Source organism: Gossypium hirsutum, chromosome A13 (assembly GCF_007990345.1).
Source record: "Gossypium hirsutum isolate 1008001.06 chromosome A13, Gossypium_hirsutum_v2.1, whole genome shotgun sequence".
In the NCBI taxonomy this organism is placed as follows: domain Eukaryota; kingdom Viridiplantae; phylum Streptophyta; class Magnoliopsida; order Malvales; family Malvaceae; genus Gossypium; species Gossypium hirsutum.
In genome coordinates this window covers 6,354,906-6,376,591 of record NC_053436.1, presented here as the reverse complement: position 1 = coordinate 6,376,591, position 21,686 = coordinate 6,354,906, and the positions used below count along the sequence as shown (strand labels likewise).

Genomic DNA, 21,686 nt, shown 5'->3' with positions numbered 1-21,686 from the left:
AAATGTTTTGCAAAATTGAAAATGATGAAGACAACGGTTTGAACGTTAAATCAATTGATACTTGTTCAAATCCATATATATGCAAAAACGTTTTTTCAATAGTTTTTCAAATATTATATCCTTAGTTTGAATCCATATAAATGTATAATTTTTTATTTTATTTCTCACGTTTCTATCATACAAAGATAGTTACCAAACATGTTTTCATTATTGAAAAAAATGTCTACTTTAATTTATCAAAATTGTTTTTCAATTTTTTAAAAAGAATAAAAAATAAAAAAAAATATTTTTCTTAAAAATAAAAATAAAATCCATAAAACATAATAAATTAAGATGAACTTTTCCAATACAAAAGATATTGTAATTTAGGAACTTGAAAAAATTATCTATAGATGATTTAATTATAATTTTATAATTATTATTAAATTTTTTTATTAAATTCATTTTCATCCTAATGATTGTTGAAACCATTTTTTTTGAAAAACGGGAATCGACTTTTTAAAACAAAAGTTTGGAGTCACCACCAATCTTTTTTCGAGGTGTGATCGGATCACCTTGAGATTGATCATTTTAATAAAATATTTTGATTTATTAAAATAATGATTTTGGGTCTACGAAATCCGAAAAACAGATTCGAGAGTCGATTACGTGAGAGGAAAGGTTATCACCCTCGTCACGCCCAAATTTGGTATTAATTGATTATTTAGTGTCTTAATGTTGAAATTTGAAAATTTGACAATAGTTTAAAATACAATCCCTCTTAGTGTTAATGCTTTTTTAAGGTATTTGGATGAACTGAAGCCTATGTCAAGGACCGTTTCATCTCAAGGTAAAATGTTATATCCAGTATGTTAGGACACAACACCTCGACCTTCGAGTATGAGCTTGTCTTCTATTTCATTTAAAACTCATGTATTTAAATTTTAAAAAGGATATTTGAATATTTAGATCAAACAAAAAAATCGAAACCCAGTACGTTAGGGCACGACTACTCGAATTTCTAAATACGGAATATTGCCTTTATTTTATTTAAAACTCATGTATTTTAATTTAAAAGGATAATCGGTTACTTAGATCAAACGAAAAACCAAAACCCAATACGTTACGACACGATTTCTCGAATTTTCAAGTACCAAATATTGCCTTTACTTGAAAAATTCAGACAAAAATAATAATAAATAAAATAATATAGAGATAAAAATGGAATAACAAAGAAAATTCGAATGAAAATTTAATTTAAATCGGGAGTGGGCAAATAAACACATGTATAACAAAATATTGAATGAAATAATTTAAAAATAGGACGGATAATAAAAATAATAGTAATAATAATAATATAATGGTAATAATATTTAAAAAAAAGTAAATATAATGATGATAATAGTGTTAAAAATAATAATAATAATAAACAAACGATATATTAATGATAATAGAAAATAACGATAATAATAATGGAAGTAACGAAAATAATAATAATAGAAACAATAGTAATAAAAGTAATAATAAAATAGAAAATAACAATGAGACATTAATAATAATATACGTGCTAATAATAATAAAATAATAAAAATACTATTACGTTACTACTAATAATAATAAAAAAAGAAAACAGTAATAGTATATAGATTAATAATAATAAATAAATAACGGTCTCCCCCTTGCTTCTAAAACATCGGTCTGGCCTTGCTCCTGTCACCGGATCTCCACGCGCCACCGTCGACGCCACCATACACGGCGGCCGGACCTAAAAAAAACCCTCTTTTGCTTTGATTTTTGATTAATCTCGTGTATTTCTTGTATTGAAAGCCTCTCTTTTTCTTGTATTCTAATCTCTCTCCTTTTTTCTCCAAAAAACAGAACCCCCATTACAGTGGTTTTGAATTGCTTTTATAGCCAAATTTTACAACTTGTTTGCTAACAGATTGCCTCTTTCTTTTTGTAGGCAAGTGGGGTGATAGAGTTAGTGGCAAGTGGGGTGATGGAGTTAGTGGTTGGTTTAGTGGGGTGCTAATTGGATTGTTAACTTATTTAGTATTTTGGGCTCTGCTTGTTGGGCTCGTGCAAAATTTAGGTCCTACAATGATATTTTTTAAAATTACATAACTATAAGTGAAATTTTTTTATTTTAAAATATTATATTAATAAATTTAAATGGTTTTAAAGATGTTATTAAGAAATGGTTAAATATAATAAATAATAAAATTATTGTTTAATTCATCAAAATATCTGACCAAAAAATAATTCATAAAAGAATTCCTTAACAAAATTATAAATAATTTCGTAGTGTTTTTAAATAAAACCTTTTAATATTTAGTAGTGATATTATACCTCGACGAAATTTAAAGTTGAGCCATCAAACCATTTGACATTTAATATTGTTTTTTTTTCTATAAAATTTAACCCAAATCTTACTTAAAAGATAATAAATTCTTTACCACTTCACACAAACAGTTAATTCAATAATTAATTTAGAGAAAAAAGTTGATGTAATCAACATTTATTTTCCATACCTTAATTTTTTTAACTTAATTGGTATTTAAATTTGGAAGCAGTAAGTCAACTTGGTATTATTTTTTAGGTATTTGACTAACATTGACACCGACGACCCATAACCCAGTGAATTAAATTTGAGTGAACATTTTGTAATTTTTTAAAGTTGAGTGATCAAAACATAAATTTACTAATAGTTATGACTTTAGCCTATATTTTATAACATCTTGGGATTTGTGTCACCTTTTGAATCATGTTTGTAAAGTTTAAAATATATTTTTTGGGGGCTTAATGGTATCATAGGCCCTTGAATTATTTCGAAAAAAAATAATTGAGCCTCTCTAAACCTTTTGCACCCAATTGGGCCCTTTAGTTTTGATTAATTAGCCATTTGACCAACGTTGACTGTTAGTTTCTAGTTGCTGATGCGATCGTTAATGGCACTAACTTAACCAATCGTAGTTGATCTGACACTACCATATCAACAAAATAAAAATAAAAAAATGAAAATTATTTAGTTTTTTCTTTTAATTAATGCCTTTAATATTTTTAGGACCACCATACTCAAATCGAATTGCTCCTCTCCCATCTTCAACATCATTAATTGATCTAATAGCGAATAGTGGCAAATCAAGGTTGTTTGCTTCGAACATTTGTTAGTGTTTTTGAAGGTTTGATTCAGCTTTGCAGAAATCTAACTTAAGAAAAGTGAAGAGAAGATGGTGAAGCTTATTTTAGTGGTATCAATGACATGAATGGAGTCACTGGGGGAAAAAGAAGAAGAAGAAAAGTGAGAAGGAAGAAAAGAAAAAAAATTAAAAGAAGCCAATTGAGTCTTAGTTTTATTGGCATTGACATTGTTGCCAGTGTAGGAGGATGTGGGTATGAGTGCGCTGAATTGTATCATCCTCCTATTTAAGGTTTGGATAGAGGCTATGGGTAGTTCTAAACATTCTATTAAAAAGAGTAAATATGATAAAGAATTATAATGAGATTATTATTAAAAAAAATTAAGGAAAACAAAAAAAGAAAGTAAATGTTATTTACTTATTATTTTTATTAATATGGAAGTGCCACATCATCAACGATAGACTGAGTTAGTGCCATTAACGATTACGCCAGTGATTCCATTAAAAACTAATGGTCAATGTTGATCAAAGGCTAATTTGATCAATTTTGGTAGTTCAAAGACCCAATGAGGTGCAAAAATGTTTGAAGGGACTCAATTGATTTTTTTTCGAAATAGTTCAAGGGCTAATAATACCATTAAGCTTATTTTTTTAGGTTAATGTAATTTTTAGCTACTAAACTTACAACTAATCCACTTAGATACGTGTACTTTTTTTATCCACTTTAATACTTAAATTTGGCAGCTAAATTAACTTTTGGTATTTTTTTTTAAATTTTTAAGTGATGACATGAAATAATTTTAGAATAACACGTCATCATAGTTTGACAACATTCAAGTCCAATGATCAAAATTGACTTAGGGCTAGTTTTAGTTTGGCAATACTTTTGAAAAGTGCTGTGGAAAAGTGCTTTTGAAAACTTTGGTTTAAAATTAGAGTTTTTAGCATTGTTGTCAAAAAGTGCTTTTGAGAAATAAAATATCCAGTTTAGACATGTTATTATCAAGTAACAAATATGTATTTAAATAATATTTAAATTAGTTAATATTATTTTATTTTAGTAAAAATATAAAAAACTTATTATAACTTGTTGTTAATATTTTAATATATGAAATATAAATTTTAAATATTTTTAAGCAATAAATATTAATTATTTATAAAATTTAATTAGAATAAATAAACTATATTTTAAATGTTTAAATATAACTATTAAATATTTGTAATTATTATATTAAAAAATATTTTATTTTTATTTTTAATTAATGATTTTAACACATTTGTAATTAAGCACCAAAAAAATGGAAAGTACTATATTATTGGAGAGGTGAAAAAGTAATTAAGCACTAAAAGTGCTTTTGGGAGAGGAAAAGCTAAAAAATTTTAACTTCTCCTTCCCATAAGTGCTTTTGAAAAGTACTTCTGAAAAGCTAAAAATTTCAACAAAAAACAGCTTGTTTAGCACAGCTTTTCTTCCAAAAGTAATTTTAGAGCCAGAAGTGCTTTTTTTAAGCACTATAGAACAAGCCCTTACTTGCCAAGTTTCAATATTAAAGTATACACACAAAAAAAGTTATAGGCACCAAAATGGATCTAATTGTCAAGTTTAAGCGCAAAAAAAATACCATAATTTTAAAAAATAGACAGGTGGTCAATTTGGTCAAACCACCAAATTTTTATTCGACCGGCCTATTCGATTTTAATTAAATAAATTATTAAAAATCATAAAAAATAAAAATTATTTTAAAATAGAGAAGATTGGTTCAATTGATTTTGAGCGGTTCACTCAAAAGTTGGTTCAACTCTTTGTCCAGATTGGTATACCGACTAGTTCTTAGTCCAACTAGTTCGACCAATCAATTAGGTCTGTTTCCAACAACCATGAAAATTATATTAACAGTATTTTTTTTAAATTCATTTCTTAAACTACTCATAATCCCCCTAAACCCACTTAAAGACGATTGAACTTACATTCTCTAAATTATTGCAACAACAACAATATCAATCAAATTAAAACTCAAAGCACGACAATATTTTTATTTTATTTGTAAAGATAAAATGTTAGAATTTACACATAATAAATATGTAAATGCTTTTTTTGTAAATTACATCAAAACTCATTAAATTATTAATAAATTTATGTTTTGATTACTCAACTTCAAAAAGTTACAAAAATGGTAATGAACTATTCGAAAGTTTTCATTTAAGTCATTGGGTTGTTAAAATCTCTACTACATGGTATTATATATTCACATCATTCGAAAGCTCTCTTTCTCTTTCTCTTCTATAATATATTATTTACGAAACAGCTTTGAACGTCATCGATTTGCGAACCAAAATCTAAACAACTTTCTTCTTCGATTTTCGACACTGATCATCAGATCGTCTTTGATCTAAGGTATGTTTTTCTACTTTTCGGTAAATATTGATCCACTGTACCAATCATCAAATCATTGCCTCGAATCGCTTGCTAGACTTTTTTAAAATAAAACTTAAAAATTCAATGACTTCAATAAAAACTTTCAAAGAGTTAAGTGATCATTTTATATTTTTTAAAATTAAATGACCAAATAAACTTACTATTATTTTAATGACATAAGCTATAATTTACCCTTTTTTTTTTTCTTTCCTTGCCACGAGTGAAAAGGCAAATGTTTGTCCTTTCCGCTTATAATGCCACCTTTTTCATGTCTACCCATAACTTAAGGAAACTGAAGAAAATGAAATTTTTAATGAAATCATACTCTGAAGAAACTGAAAGTTAAAAAAAAAATATCTCCATCTTTAGTCCTTTTATGGCATTCAATCTATGGCTAAATCTTATGCTACTCGGACTCCTGCATGAGTGTTGGATATGAATATATATACAATATGAGTATGGTTATATTTTTTAAATTTTGTTCATATGTTTAAAGAAATTTTAAACATCATATCCTCGTATTTATATATCAGACGCAAATACTTCAAGGAAAATGACAAGTCAGAACAACGGGTAAACCTCTTATTACAATTTTTCATTCCTCCAGCTCTAATATGTCAAATTACAAAGATTTCTCTAGAAAATAATTTTTATATAAATATTTACTAGTAGTAATAGGAAGGTTACTACATTATCAACGATAATTTTATCCAAAAAATTGAAACATAAATTACATATTTCTAATAAAAAAAAGGACAGATTTACTAAATTTTGTGCATATATAGAATTATAAATAGCTACCTTAATTAGATTAATTTTCTGAGTTGGTATTGGAATAATAAAGGAACTTAGTTTGGAATTGCCAAATAGGGTGATTTTACATTTATTTGAGAGAATCTTCCCATTCGTAACAGTCTAGGTTGAGAGTTAAAGTTTTAAGGAGTTTGGCTTTAATTTGACACAAATCTAACATCTTTCAAGTACAGAGAGAAAGCAAGGATCAATCTTTACATGCCATGGAACTGGAAGCTAGCAACCGATATGGTGATGATGGTAGCTCAAAAAGAGCAGGCAAGCCATATCCAACTCTGGGTTTTTTTTTTCTTCTGCAAAGAGAGGTTTCAAATTTCATCAGTTTTTTTATTTTTATTTTTTAAGTTAAAAACCTGTGTTTTTTTGTTGCAGGAACTTGGGTGACTGCAAGTGCACATATAATAACAGCAGTCATAGGCTCAGGGGTCTTATCTCTTTCATGGGCCATTGCTCAGTTAGGGTGGATTGCTGGTCCCATTGCCCTTGTAATCTTCTCTATCATCACTTGGTTTACATCCACGCTACTGGCTGATTGTTGCAGGGACCCTGTTTCAGGAAAAAGATGTAGCTGTTACATGGATGCTGTAAAATCTAACTTAGGTGACTAAAATCCACTCTACTACCTTGAACCTACCTTACTCCATTTGGGGTGTGACTGTCAGATGTTAGATTTTTTTATGTATTTAGAGGATTTTTGAAAATCATATCTCCATATCCAAGTGTCCGACATGAATGACTACCGGTTCTTTCAAGGACATGGAACCCCAATGCTAATGATTTCTAGGTTTTTTTCTTTCTAACAGGAGGAATCAATAACAAGTTTTGTGGATTAGCACAATATATGAATCTTGTAGGGATAACAATTGGATATTCAATCACTTCAGCTATTAGTATGGCGTAAGGATTTATGATTTATATGCTAAAGCTGATGTTTTTGATGGAATATATATCTCCTGGTTTAAATCTTGTGTACCTTTGATTAACCAGGGCAATAAAAAGATCAGATTGCTTTCACAAGGATGGCCAGAACGTCGGCTGCCATGTCAAAAACAACAACTTTATGATCATCTTTGGCATTATAGAGATCATATTAAGCCAAATCCCAAACTTCCATGAGCTCTCGTGGCTTTCCGCAGTCGCCGCGGTTATGTCTTTCGGGTACTCTACCATCGGCCTCGGCCTCTCGATAGCCAAAGCTGTAGGAGGGGAGCACGCTAGGACGAGCTTGACAGGAACAACTGTGGGAGTTGACGTGACCAGCTGGCAGAAGACTTGGAACTGCTTCGAAGCCATTGGTGACATCGCCTTCGCTTATGCTTTCTCCACTGTACTCGTCGAGATACAGGCAAGTCCTCCTGGTTTCAATGGTACCCTTTTCCTTTTCAATAAAAGAAAAGACTTCCATTTATGTAATTGGCATGGAATTGCAGGATACACTGAAACCAAATCCACCAGAAAATGAATCAATGAAGAAGGCAACCTCAGTGGGCGTCTCGGTCACCACCATATTCTACGTTTCATGTGGTGCTCTGGGTTACGCAGCATTAGGCAACAACACACCAGGCAATTTCCTAACAGGGTTTGGCTTTTACGAACCGTACTGGCTTATCGACATGGCTAATGTATTCATCATTGTACATCTTATAGGAGCTTACCAGGTAAAAACACCCCCATTACCATCACCTACAAACAACACACAATAAAATATCCCCATATCTTCAGCAAAATCATGATGGTTTTCTTCATAGGTATTCTGTCAGCCAATTTTCAAACAGGTGGAAGACAGGTGCTTCAACCGATGGCCAAACAGCAGTTTCATCAAAGAAAGTCCACCAATTAAGCTTCCATTGTTTGGGGTTTACAGTTTCAGTGCTTTCAGGGTTGTGTGGCGAACAGGTTACGTGATACTGACCATCGTGCTGGCGATGCTTCTACCGTTCTTCAATGGAATCCTCGGCTTCCTGGGTGCCGCTTCGTTTTGGCCGCTGACAGTGTATTTCCCGATCCAAATGCACATATCGAGAGAACAGATCCAAGCCTTTAGTTGGAAATGGATATGGTTAAACTTCTTGGTGTTGCTTTGCCTGATTATATCAGTTCTTGCAGCGGCTGGCTCCATTGCTACAATTGTCAAGGATCTCAGTACATATGAACCTTTCAACTCTGTTTCTTAATGTCTTTTTATGTACATTTTCTTAGGAAATTTATCTATAATTAGACATAATGAATGAAAAACCCATGTTTGTTGTATTGGTTAGTAAGAATTTGGGGTTTGAATCTTGCGGATGGTCTAAACAATGTTCAGAGAATTTTGTTTTATTTAAAGTTCTATTGAAATTGTCTGAAATGAAACAATAACATTATGATTTTTATATTTAAAATTTTCGAAAATGAAGTTTTGAATTTAATTTTTTTATTTTTATACTGAAAATTGTCATAATTCCTAAAATTGAAGATTGAAAAATAAGTTTAGAAAATGATTTAAAAAAAATCAATATCTGTAATTGATGTATGTTACTTTTAGTTTTTTTCTTGGTGTATTGATATAAAAATATAATATATTTTTTTGTTATCCGGAAAAAATGAAATTCATTATCGATCTATTTAAGTGGTCCACAAGCTTAATTTCGAGCTCAAACCTTATTTCAATATTCAAACACTTTAACTTCTAATTTCGAACTCGAATCCTTACTATTTCGAACTTGACTGAACTTGATTACTGAGGCTATTTTTATTCTATGATTCTGATGTTAGGCATCCAATTTGGGAATAAGCTAAAGCACTCGACAACTTGATTGTTGGCTAAAAGGAAGGCATTTCTTTAACAAGGCTGCTATGTGTGTATATTGTATTGTATCCCTCCCAATGTTCTCACCTACAAATCAAGTGGCAGGCTGTGCACCACTCCACATGCGTTGGTCATCAACAAGTTCATCGATTCTTCTGTCACGGCTTTCTTGCATGCACAATACAGTCTAAATGCCATGTATGAGTAAGATGCTTACAAACATGAGACTTCCAAGAGCTCAGATGACCTATTCTAGATCAAAATGTGTTAAAAGAAAACGAGCGGCAGAACAGAAGAAGCTACATCAACAGTCTAATTAGAACCAATTATTGCAAGTACTAAACTAAATAACATAACAAACTAACTAGTCCACACGATTCTTGGGCGCTCAAGGTCTTAGGGTCTCGATCTTTGCTGACACAACCTCATCTACACATATACAAATAAATCTGGTTCGTTTTTTTACACAAGACCTAAAACTTCGGCTTGATAAGTTCCAAGTAAATAACATTATAAGGAAACTTCTATTATCAATGCTCTATGAATTCAAATTCAATTTCAAGTAAAACAACCCCAATTTATTTCTAGGAAACTTTTACCATCAATGCTCAATGAATTCTATTTCAAGTAAAACAACCACAAATGATGAGGAGCTGACTTCCCCTGCAAGATACTGTCATCTGCACAAGGATATTAACCAGCATAGGTCCTAGAGCAATGGACACTTCGCTTTCACTTTATCAATTGAAATGAAATTAGGAAACCGTAAGCGTTTGCTTCTCAGTTTTCGGCCAAGATAATTTTGAAAATTAATATTACCTAAAAGCTATCAGGAGACCATATCCACCCTCCCTCTGTATATAACTAACTGAAAGTTGCCGATTGGTTCGCAAAACACCCCTACCGTAAATAACTAAAAGCCCAAATTTCCAACCAAGTTAACAGAACTAATAAAAAGACCAACCCAGAATAAAAATGTTGAACACAAAAACTTAAGAAAGCATATTGAATTCCCAGCCAGAACAGCCAAGGTTTTCCACCAATAGATGTAGATTTATTCTATCAGTTTAACAGTATTTCATTTCAGTCTACTGAACCAATCATCCCTTTTGGTTTATAACTTAGTTTATCCTATTCCATTATCCGACTCTAACACTATTAAAATCAATATTTTCCATATATGTAATTACAGCTGCACATTAGTTTACCCTATCCCTCTATGAAAACTAAGCAGCTAATCCCATTAGTTTATCAAAATTTAGTCCTCATACTTCACAAAAACTGAAAAGTTAGTTCAGTTGCTGGTAAACATATGAACATGAATTGCTAATTTTTTGCTTATAAATAGTTGAAACGTTGCTGATTTTTGCTAATTACTTTTGTATAAATAGTCGAATTGCTGATATCCAAGCTAGCAAATTAACTAGAAAGTGTAAAGTGACTAACTACTCGATTTAAACATAGGTGGATCAATTGATGAATTACCTCGAGAAATGCCGTTAAAACCCACAACAATGCCAGTATCAGGACACCATTAACAGATAATCCCACCTACATTAGCGCAAAACCATCAACTAGGGATCCTTCATAAATTACATAAGGAAAAAAAAAGGAATATAAAATCGATTGAAGGATACCTACCAGATTACTAGGGATGAAGACAGGCAAAACCGATCGAACGGCTTTCCTTGCTCGTTTAGAAATCTTTCTAAATACGTTTTGAACAAATCTAACTAACAGATCCAAACTCCGATCATATTCTTCATCTTCATCCCCGTCTACTACTTGATCGTTGTAGCAATTCACAGTGATCGAACGGCTCCAATTATGGGGCCATCCACAAGGTTATCAGTCACCTGAATAAAATACAGAAGCTAGCTCGATCATAAACACAAGAAAAAAGGAACTCGTAATTACATATTATACCTAGTGAAATTGGGGGTTCTTTGTCGAGAAGCTGAAAGGGGTGCTTTGAGGAGAAGGATTTTGAGGTTGCTGAAGAAGTAAGACGGTGGTTTGGCGTAGGAGGTGGTGGTCAGATAGGGTGGTGGGACTGTGACGGAGGACACCATGGCGGTCAGACATGTATGTGCCATGGTTTTTTTGTTTTTGTTTTTTACTAACGAATTAAGTAACCACTTTCTAGTTATATATAACAATGTAATTAGGCGGTTACAGGTAATTAGGGTGGAACATTTTTTCTATACATATACATATATATATTTAATATTTTAACTAAAAAAAATCACATGATTGATGATGTGTCATGCCACCTGATCAATGTCAGCAATTGAAGTGTCATGCCACGTGCCACAAAATGTTGACCATTAGTTGACTAGCATTTTCCGTCAATTATGGTCTTATTTTAATTTTTCTGTAATGTTATGGGTGAGATTGAAATAAAAACAAACGTTAAGGGCTGAAGTGAAAAAACCCCCCAAAAATTTGAGGGTGAATTTTAAATTATTTGTAAACTGGTACGTGATAAAATTTATATTTGACATCTTAAAAATTTGTAATTCAATTTTGGCCTCTTAAAAATTTTATGGCTTCACCCTTACATGTAACATCTTAATTAAAAAGTTAACGCTATTAACTATTTTAACTAATCGATAAAATTATAGACACCAAACTATGTTGGAAATTAAATTTAAACATATTAAAATGACTAAAAACTGAAAATCAATCATTTCTATAAAATGTAAAAAGATACATGATAAATGTGTATCACGTGTAGCGTATCAAAAGAAAGATCGACCTTCTTTTTATTTATAGGTATATAAATACTTATTAATAAATTTTACAAATAAAAAAAAGTAGTATTCAACAAATTAAAAAAAAAATACTTTAAAGAATAAGACTCTCCCATAAATGTATTTTTTTTTTTTAAACTTAATCCATGCACCAACTAGTTATAGAAATTGCTCCTTGTGATTAGTTTAGTTAGGAAGCAATTTCTAATCCACCTCGCCCTTGGGTGATTTATATTTCCAAAATTTCTCCTTCCCCAGTAGTAGCTGATAAGCAAGGGTGTGTCCCCTAGTAGTAGCTGATAAGCAAGAGTATGTTACGTATTGAACAACTTTGTAATTTTGTGTAATGAAATTTAGTTCCCCTTTCACAAAAACATTTTTCTTGAACATTCGGGTCTAACACATAGATACGGGGATATATATAACTTTGAAAGATACTTCAAATACATGAAAGCACTTAGAAAAAACTCTAATTATATCTATACATACACGTATGGGACCCTCACAATAGCTTAGATTCTAGGTCTAATAACAATTGTATGTACTAATAATACATATCCGAATAACTATCACTGATATCATCCATTACATTATGAACCGTGATAGGAAATCCACACATAATGGAACTTAAACCAGAATAAAATCTAAAAAAAGGGTAGTTAGATATGATGAAACTCGAAGTTAAAGTCTCCCAACTTATTATATAACTAATGTTACTTAATGCAAAAACGGATTATATACCTGAAGCTACTGATGAATATTAAGATTAAAAGCCAACCCAATTTTGCCGACAGCACTACTAAGGATATGAAGAAAACAACATTAAAAATAAAATTGCCAAAATCATATACAATACTAACAACAAAAACTCATTACCAGATTTACAAAAGCATAAGCATCCCTTTCATTATTATTAAAATCCAAAGGATATCATCAAACAAAGTAGCTTAGTTAGCTGGTAACATCAGTCATGGTACCTTACAAGCATCAAAACCAAACTGAAGAACCTGGCACACTCACATTTTGCTTCTTCCCTTTCTAGCAAAAGACTTGGTTCTCAAATGCAAAAAACATATATTTAAACATGATCTTTCTATGATTTTTACCTAAATCACATCTCAATTTCTCGACAAGGGATAGGTGGTAAAGTAGTCACTGGCTACTATGCATCATTCTGCCTGTCTCCGTGATTGCAGTGATGTCTGAAATTTTGTCGCCCTCGAAATGGATGTTGATGAACACAGGGCATGTAAGGATGAGGAGCAACAAATGGTGATGCATCGTGCTCACCTCCAATTACGTGAGGAACCCCGAATGAAGGAAAGAATGGATTGGGATCTCTCCAAATCGGGAAGTATAGCGGTCTATTATCAACACGAGCAAACCCTTGCCACCTCGTAATCGCCCGATTTCGCTTCTTCCTACTCTCCCAACATGAAATAAACATTTTTTTCCAGTTCCCCATTGCTACAGTTCCTGACGTACACCCAAACTCTTCTTTAAATTTCTGCTTCCACAGATCATTGTTCGAAGCCAGGTATCGCATCTCGGAGCAAACACATTCCATCTTCGCGATATTGGCACCGGGCAACAACTCCAGGATCTTGACCTTTAACTCGGCTGGGAGACGAATCAAACAAACCGGAAGGGCCAAACCAGTCTTATCACAGAGATCTATTAACAATGGCAATGCAAGCCCATCTTTAACAATCCTCCAAAACTCGAAAACTTCACTCTCAGGATACGAAACAAAAGACCCATCTTTCTTATCATTCATAGCAACATTTTTATCACAATTTTCCCACACTAAATTCAGAGTTGGAGCAAACCTAGTTTCATCCAGAGACAATTTATATAAACTTGAACCCTTAAACAAAGACCCATAAACCTGAAAGAAATGGCCTAAAGTCTGAAACTTTAAAACTACATCATCAGTCAAATTAGACCTCAACAGTTCAGGCAGGGAATAGTGAAATGAGACAGGAAAAGGAAACTCATCTGGCAAATGAAACCGATCGGTTCGGAGCCCCGAAATTGGATCGATCCCCACGAAACCCGACTCAAGTAAAACGGCGTGGACCGAAATCGCCAACAGCTTGTGAATGCAGCCACTATCACCCAGCTCTTCCCCCAAAACCTTCCTCAAGAAGTAGGGCTCCGACAACCTTTCGCTAAGGGCAGAGGCATCGATGTCCATAGTTTCTGGAGAAATTTCGGGATCTTTCGACATGGGTTCTTCAAATTGAGGTAATTCTTGCATTTGGGTCTCTTGATTCTTGTTGTTGTCCGGCACCTGATTGGGGTCATCCATTTGGGTTACTGAAACAGCGGAAAAAGCGGTGGGATTGGAGGAGAAATAAAGAAGGTCGCCGGCAGCGACGCCGAGGGAATGGAGGGAAGCGTGAGGGGAGGGCGGGAGGAGCAAATCGTTGGCGTTGAGGGAAAAACGGAGGGAAGAGGGAGGAGTATGGGGCGGAGGGAGGGAGAGGGAAAGGGTTTCCTGGAGTTGAAGAAAAGAACAAGGAGATAGGAGTTGGATTCTCAGGGTTTCTCTGGATTCATGATTTCTCAGTCTCAGTTTCATTGTTGTTATACTTCCTTTTTTTTGGTTCGAAAATACTCCAGATTATGCTAAAGGCTGCAGAGAAAAAGGGGATTTTGATTATCTTGGCTGATAAGCAACACAAGATGCCCCTGTCCTGTGCTTCTGTCTGTACATACATATGGGTAAATTGCAAGTTTAGTCATTTATGTTTGCTTAAAATTATGTTTTTCTCTTCAAAGTTCTAAAAATTACCATATGCTTAATAATGTTATTAATTTTTATGTTATAGTTACTTACCGGTTAATTGTTTTAATGGTGTGAAAACAATTTGGGGTGGCATGCTAAATTTACCTTTAGGTTTTTATTTGGGATAAAGCAATATTTAAGTCTTGAGTTTGACAATTTTTCTCAATTTGATCCTCGAATTTGGATTCCGTTAATATCATGACGTGGCACACTCTCAAAATGTCTATTATTACTTGAAAATTAAAAAAAATTAAAATCTAAAATTCATTAAAATTATAAAAAAAATAAAATTTTTTAAGTGATGACGTGACACAATCTAAGTTAATGGACCAAATTGAGAAAAAATGCCTAGTTCCAAGACTAATATAGACAAAAAAAAGTTCAAAGACTAAGTTGAAAAAAATTACCAAGTTCGGGACTAAATATTGCTTTATTCCTTTTAATTTCAGATCAAATTGTGCAGCTAGTCCCTGTACTCATTAATTTTTTCTGCTTTTGAAGAGGAAAAAAAAAGGGTTTTCATGTTCAAAATTGTGGTTTGAATGGTAGAAATTAACCAAGCATTGCAAAATAAAGAACACAAATAGCTCATTCAAGAAAATCCCACACTCAAATCTCACCACCACTGACTACTTGGTCATATCAGACATCAAAGTATCAAATATTTTAATAAGAAATATAAAGGGAATAAAGAATTAAAAGGAGAACAAAGAAAAGAAAAAAGAAGAAAAAATGTTAAATGAAAAAATAATTGGAATAGTACAGGGATTAGATGAAAAATTTAACCTAAAATTAAAATCCTAAAGGTGAAGTTAACATGTCACGTCGGATCATTAACGATTTAGTTATTGTAGTTTTAGAACCTCAATGACTATCTTTAAAAAAAACTTTAATGACTAAAACTTAATTTTAAGCATATATAAATGATTAAAATTGTAATTTACCATATATATATAAATAATTATGTATTATAGGCAAAATTTTACTATTAGCCTCTGAATCATACATAAGTTGTGGCTAATCTCAGTACTCAAATTTGGTTTATTTTTTGGTATTCTACAATCATAAAGTTAGTACTCAGGGGCATACTCACACTAGACATGTTCACAGGTCAAGTTATTAGTCTATGGCCGAAAGTCTTCCCGAAATTCAAGAGGGTTTGGATTAACCATATGCAAATCTAGGCGGGCTTAGGCAAAATTTTAGACTCATATTTCGAGCTAGGCTAGGCTTGGGCAAGCATAAAGTGTGTTAATATCATGCCTAGGCTTGACCCAGCCCATGAATACCTCTACACACCACACATGCACATATTATGTCCAAAGAAAGCTACCTGAATAAAGGCCTACCACCCTTCTATATATGCATCATTTCTGATAAGGCACCCAAAATACAAGCTGCAACTGATCGACGTGGAAGCCTATAGGATCATGCATACCATAAGAATTGTATATGTTATATCGCGTCAAATTACCTAGGCCAATTTCATAAGGATACTAAGTAGCGACATAATATTAATATGGGTACATAGTAAATATTATTTTCTATATCATTCTTCAACATATGCATTGTTTACATTCATAAATATACTTTTTATTTTCTTTGATAGGGTATAAGTTCGTCCAACATCAATTCTATGAAATGCAGGAGAACTTGCGGGCTGTAAAATGAAAACGATATGAAATACCTCAATAGGATACCCAAGGAACAATAGACTCAATCATATGATGAAGGTCTACGATACGGGCACATGACAACAAACCTAGTGGAATGCATAAATTCCATATTAAAAGGGATGTGTCATTTATCGATAACCTCAGTGGTCAAAAAAACATATTTTCGCTTATAAACCTTTTCCAAAGCAAGCGGAAAGAGCAAAATATTGCAAAAAAATTAAAAATATTACAAAAAAATATTACAAAAATGAAAAAAGAGCAAACTCTATGTTTACAGTGTGTCACTCACGTCCAAATCAAATATTTTGGGTTATGGAGTTCCTTATACTCGACAAAGTTATTATCGGGGGATCATACCGTGTATAACTAAGACAGAGGACCTGTGACTATAGGAGATTTCAAGCATTTTGTATTCCATATGCATATGAAATTGTTGCATCTGCCTCGGCAGATTTGGATTGCATAAGCTATGTTGATGAAGTGTACAAACTAAAACGCATATATAAAGTATAGAAATTTGAATCCCACCAGTTCCAAATGAAAGTATGTGGTCGTCTGTTTCGAGTAATGTAACACCCCTAACCCGTATCCATCACCGGATTAGGGTTACAAGGAATTACTGAGCAAAACACAATCCAATACGATCATTCAGTTCAAATCACGCACAAAGTTATATTAACTCATTTAATATAAAAATTTAAACTCGAATAATAACCATCTACTCAATCATATAAGTCACATTCACACATATGAAATACATAACCAATAAAGTCAAATCATACTTATTCAATTCTTCCACATATGCGCAACATGTTTAATAATTTAATCTTATCAATATCATTTAATTATTCAAATTCCAAACTAAACTAACATATTTCAAAATCGTGTTTCCTATATCATAAATCCCATGTTCAAACCATAGGACCAAAATTTCATGGCATTCGAACTCTTGAATATAATTAAACATAATTCAACTCATATACCCAGCCTACATTAAAAACATTCTTTAGTATAACTTCATGCCTTTAACTAAATATTAAATATACCATTTTTGCAAATCTATACATATTCGCATGTTAACCCATATCAACCTATATCACACGACATAACATTTGTTAACATATATGACAAAAGCTGACATTATATCATGGCCAAGTATATTTTTAATACTACCAAATCATGTACAATTTACCATATTATCAATAACCATTTTTGAACACAAAAGACAATTCATAGTATACCAAATTTGCATGCTCAAACCAATCCAAACTACCTATACCTGGCCATTTAACTATATCTATTCAGTCATCAATACAACCTCCAATAGTCAAACTAATTTACAACTCAAATAAAAGCTAATTATACTATTTCATAGCCTAATACAAACATCAAAATGTCACTTTATAAATATCCATAATAAATAACTAAACATACCTAAATCATACATATTATTTACCATTATAAAGCATACCAAAATAACCAACCAATTAACAAATAAATCACATTCATTCTTTATCATCACCAACCGTACCTAAATAGCCAAACCACAAACAATGACGTTATCATCACATAACTTATAAATACACATACCATAAATCGAAAATGCATCCTTCATTTATCTTATTACTTAAGCCGAATTATAAAACTATTCATCACACAAGATATACCTTAAAATACACTTTCAACATAAGCTAATTACATGACCGAAAATCACAAACTACTTTAACATCATTATCAAGCCATTTTTGCATGGCTACATATATACAATTTCAAAACCAACCATATCAAAATTAGCCTATAAATTCCATATGTTAAAAGTACAAGCTTTCAAAGTACCAAAATATCGATTGATAGTGTGATGATGATCTTTGACGATCCCCGAACTCGAGCTAGCTTTATATATCTATAAAACAGAGAAAGAATACACAAAGTAAGCTTTGAAAGCTTAGTAAGCCATAAGCAAATAATTCATCACAAGAACATATATAATTTAATTCGAATATGCCAAATTTAGCTAATCTCATACATATACAATCACTTTTCTCATATAATCCATGTTACCACATTAAGTAACTTCACTTACCTTATTTTTCAATGAACATATAAACCTTATACATACCTGAATCATTTAGCTTAAATTCACATTCGGTCTCGTATTGACATTGCCCGTTGAACCATTCGGAATCGTTAAGGATACTCAGAAACACATATATCACATACAATGCAATATCCTAGATATGGTCTTACATGTTATCACATATCGATGCATCTGTCCCAAACAGGGTCTTACACGTAATCTCATATCAATGCCAATGTCCCAGACATGGTCTTACCCGAAATCACACCTCGGAAGTCCTAATGTCATGACATACGTATCTTATACTATTCCTATGGTTCGTACAGGGCTTTCAGACATTGTAATGCAATCAATTCAACTTGAAACAAGTTCTCTAATGCTTAATTTAATTAGGCAACATATATATTTATTTACAATTCAATTCGGCAACATATAATATATAGATTTAAATTTAATAACATTTATTTACTTATGAACTTACCTTGTACGGGAACGAATGGATCGGAACGATTATTCAACAATTTTTGACTTTCCCTGATCCAAATCCAATTTCTTCTTTTCTTGATCTAAATCATACAAATTTAACTTATTTATTAACATATTCATTTAATTTCACCCAAAAACACATAAATAGGCATTTTGCACTTTAGCCCCTAACATTTCACATTTTCACAATTTAGTCAATGTTTTAAAACAACACAAAATACTCAAAATTTCAACATGTTCATATTAGGCTGAATTTTCCTTAGATTCCTAGTAGCCTATTAATTCTAATTATTTTACATTTCAACCCATCAATTTACAAATTTCACAATTTAGTACTTAATAAGCATTTTATAAAAAATCACTTAATAAACTATGAAAATCTAACAACAAATATTTATTTTTCATCATCAAACAAGACAAACATCAAGTTATCATCAATGGCAACTCACAAATTCATCAACCAATTCAAAAATTAGGGCATGGGCTAGCTAGAATATGAAGCAACGATCTCAAAAACATAAAATTCATCAAAAACTGAGCTCAAAACATACCTCAATCAAGACTTGGAAGTGCCGAACCCTAAGCTTGAAGATGACTCTTTTTTTCTTTTCTTATTTTCAGCAAGCACAAGTGAAAATGATGAATGAAAATGGTTTTATTTTATTTAATTTATTTTATTTACTATTTGACTTATTTACCCTTAATGAACATACATTAAAAATCCACTAACTAAAGGCATATTTGTCCATCCATTAAGCTAATGGTCAAATCACAACATAAGGACCTCACAATTAATTAATCAAAGAAAATAAGCACTTTTACTTATAGCATGTTACTTTCACAGTTTACGCAATTAAGTCCTGTTATCAAATTAACTAATCAATCGATAAAATTAAATCTCGAAATTTTCACACGTATCAAATAACATGTTATAAATACCAAAAATAATATTAAAATAATTTTATGACTTTAGATTTGTGGTTTCAAAAATACTATTTCGATTTAGCAAAAAATCGGGCTATTACAACTCTCCCCCCTTAGGGATTTTCGTCCCTGAAAATCTTACCAATGAATAGGTTCGGATATTGTTCTCTCATAACATCCTCCGGCTCTCACGTAGCTTCTTCAACCCCATGTCGATGCCATAAAACTTTCACTAATGAAATTTTCTTATTTTTCAATTCTTTAACCTCGCGATCTAAAACTCAGATTGGTCATATCAGACTGAATCTCAATCTTAGACAGAGAAATCACACGCGAAGGATCAGATCGGTATCTTCAAAGCATCGATACATGAAATACATTATGAATCTTTTCTAATTTAGGTGACCATAACAATCTATAAGCAACCGGCTCGATACATTCGATAATTTCATACGGTCCAATGAATCTCGAACTTAACTTGTCTTTTCTGCCAAATCTAAGTATTTTCTTCCATGGAGACACTTTCACAAACACTCGATCCCCGATATAAAACTCAATATCTTTTCGTTTCAAGTCTGCGTACGATTTCTGACGATCTGACGCTACTTTCAGACTTTCACGAATCACTTTCACTTTCTGTTTAGTCTTTTTAATCAAATCGACCCCGTGAATCTTATTCTCGCTGAGCTCAGTCCAATACAAAGGTGTTCGGCATTTGTGATCGTACAATGCTTCGTAAGGTGCCATTTTTATACTCGATTGAAAACTATTATTATATGCAAATTCAATCAATGGCAGGTATCGTTCTCATGTACTTTCAAACTCAAGAATGCAACATCTCAACATATCCTCGAGTATCTAAATAATCCACTCGGATTGACCATCTATTTGCAGATGAACAGCAGTACTAAAGTGTAACTTTGTACCTAGTGCATCTTGTAATTTCTTTCAGAAACGCGATGTAAATCTCGAATCTCTATCCGAAACAATAGAAATAGGTACTCCATACAATCTTACAATCTGAGAGATGTAGAACTCAGCAAGTTTATCAAGTGAATAATCCGTGCGTACCAAAATGAAGTAAGCCGATTTAGTCAGTCTATCAACAACCACCCATATCGCATCTTTCTTACTCAAAGACAGGGGCAAACCTGATACAAAATCCATCGTGATTCTGTCCCATTTCCATTCGGGAATCATAATCGACTGTAGTAACCCAGACGGTACCTGATGCTTAGCTTTGACTTGCTGACAAATTAAACATTTCGAAACAAATTCAGAGATATCACACTTCATACTAGACCACCAGCAAATCTATTTCAGATCGTTATACATTTTCGTACTTCCCGGATGAACAGACAATCTACTACTATGTGTTTCGCTCAAAATCATCTGAATCAACTCTGAATTTCTCGGAACACATATTTGGCATCTGAATCTTAAATAAACATCAGCATCAACTCGAACCTATGAATCAAAATTCAAATCACTTTGAGCTCGTTTTGCTAACAATTTATTTTCAACTTTCTGAGATTCGCAAATCTATTGTATAAATAATGGTCTCACTTTCAACTCATCTACAATCGAGCCGTCATCAGATAAAGCCAACTGAGTATTCATTGTACGTAGAGCAAATAAAGATTTTCGACTTAAAGCATCAGTAACAACATTGGCCTTTCTCGGATGGTAGTCAATCACTAACTCGTAATCTTTTAACAATTCTAACCACATTCGCTGTCGTAGATTCAGATCTTTTTGATTCATCAAATATTTTAAGCTCTTGTGATCAAAATAAACATGACATTTCTCATCGAACAGATAGTGGCGCCAAATCTGCAATGCA

General features: G+C 32.2%; 1 protein-coding gene and 1 long non-coding RNA gene across 6 annotated transcripts; both read right to left on the bottom strand.

Annotated features, from left to right (window-relative positions):
• Nucleotides 1-6,322: 6,322 nt before the first annotated feature.
• Nucleotides 6,323-11,277, bottom strand: LOC107894199 (uncharacterized). 5 transcript variants are annotated; one of them, XR_005907404.1, is made up of 5 exons: nt 11,063-11,276; nt 10,778-10,992; nt 7,829-10,687; nt 7,322-7,726; nt 6,323-6,894 (listed from the first exon to the last, which is right to left on the bottom strand). It is a non-coding gene; the product is annotated as an uncharacterized lncRNA (long non-coding RNA). The 5 variants fall into 5 exon arrangements; XR_001683186.2 differs by having other exon boundaries at nt 7,322-8,469; nt 9,224-10,687; nt 11,063-11,274; XR_005907402.1 differs by having other exon boundaries at nt 7,322-9,383; nt 10,622-10,687; nt 11,063-11,273.
• A 1,492-nt stretch (nt 11,278-12,769) lies between these two features.
• On the bottom strand, nt 12,770-14,580 carry LOC107894200 (F-box protein SKIP22). The gene has a single exon (XM_016819434.2). It carries the CDS (start codon nt 14,471-14,473, stop codon nt 13,052-13,054), a length of 1,422 nt encoding a protein of 473 aa, XP_016674923.1. The 5' UTR covers nt 14,474-14,580; the 3' UTR covers nt 12,770-13,051.
• Between the last annotated feature and the right edge of the window lie 7,106 nt (nt 14,581-21,686).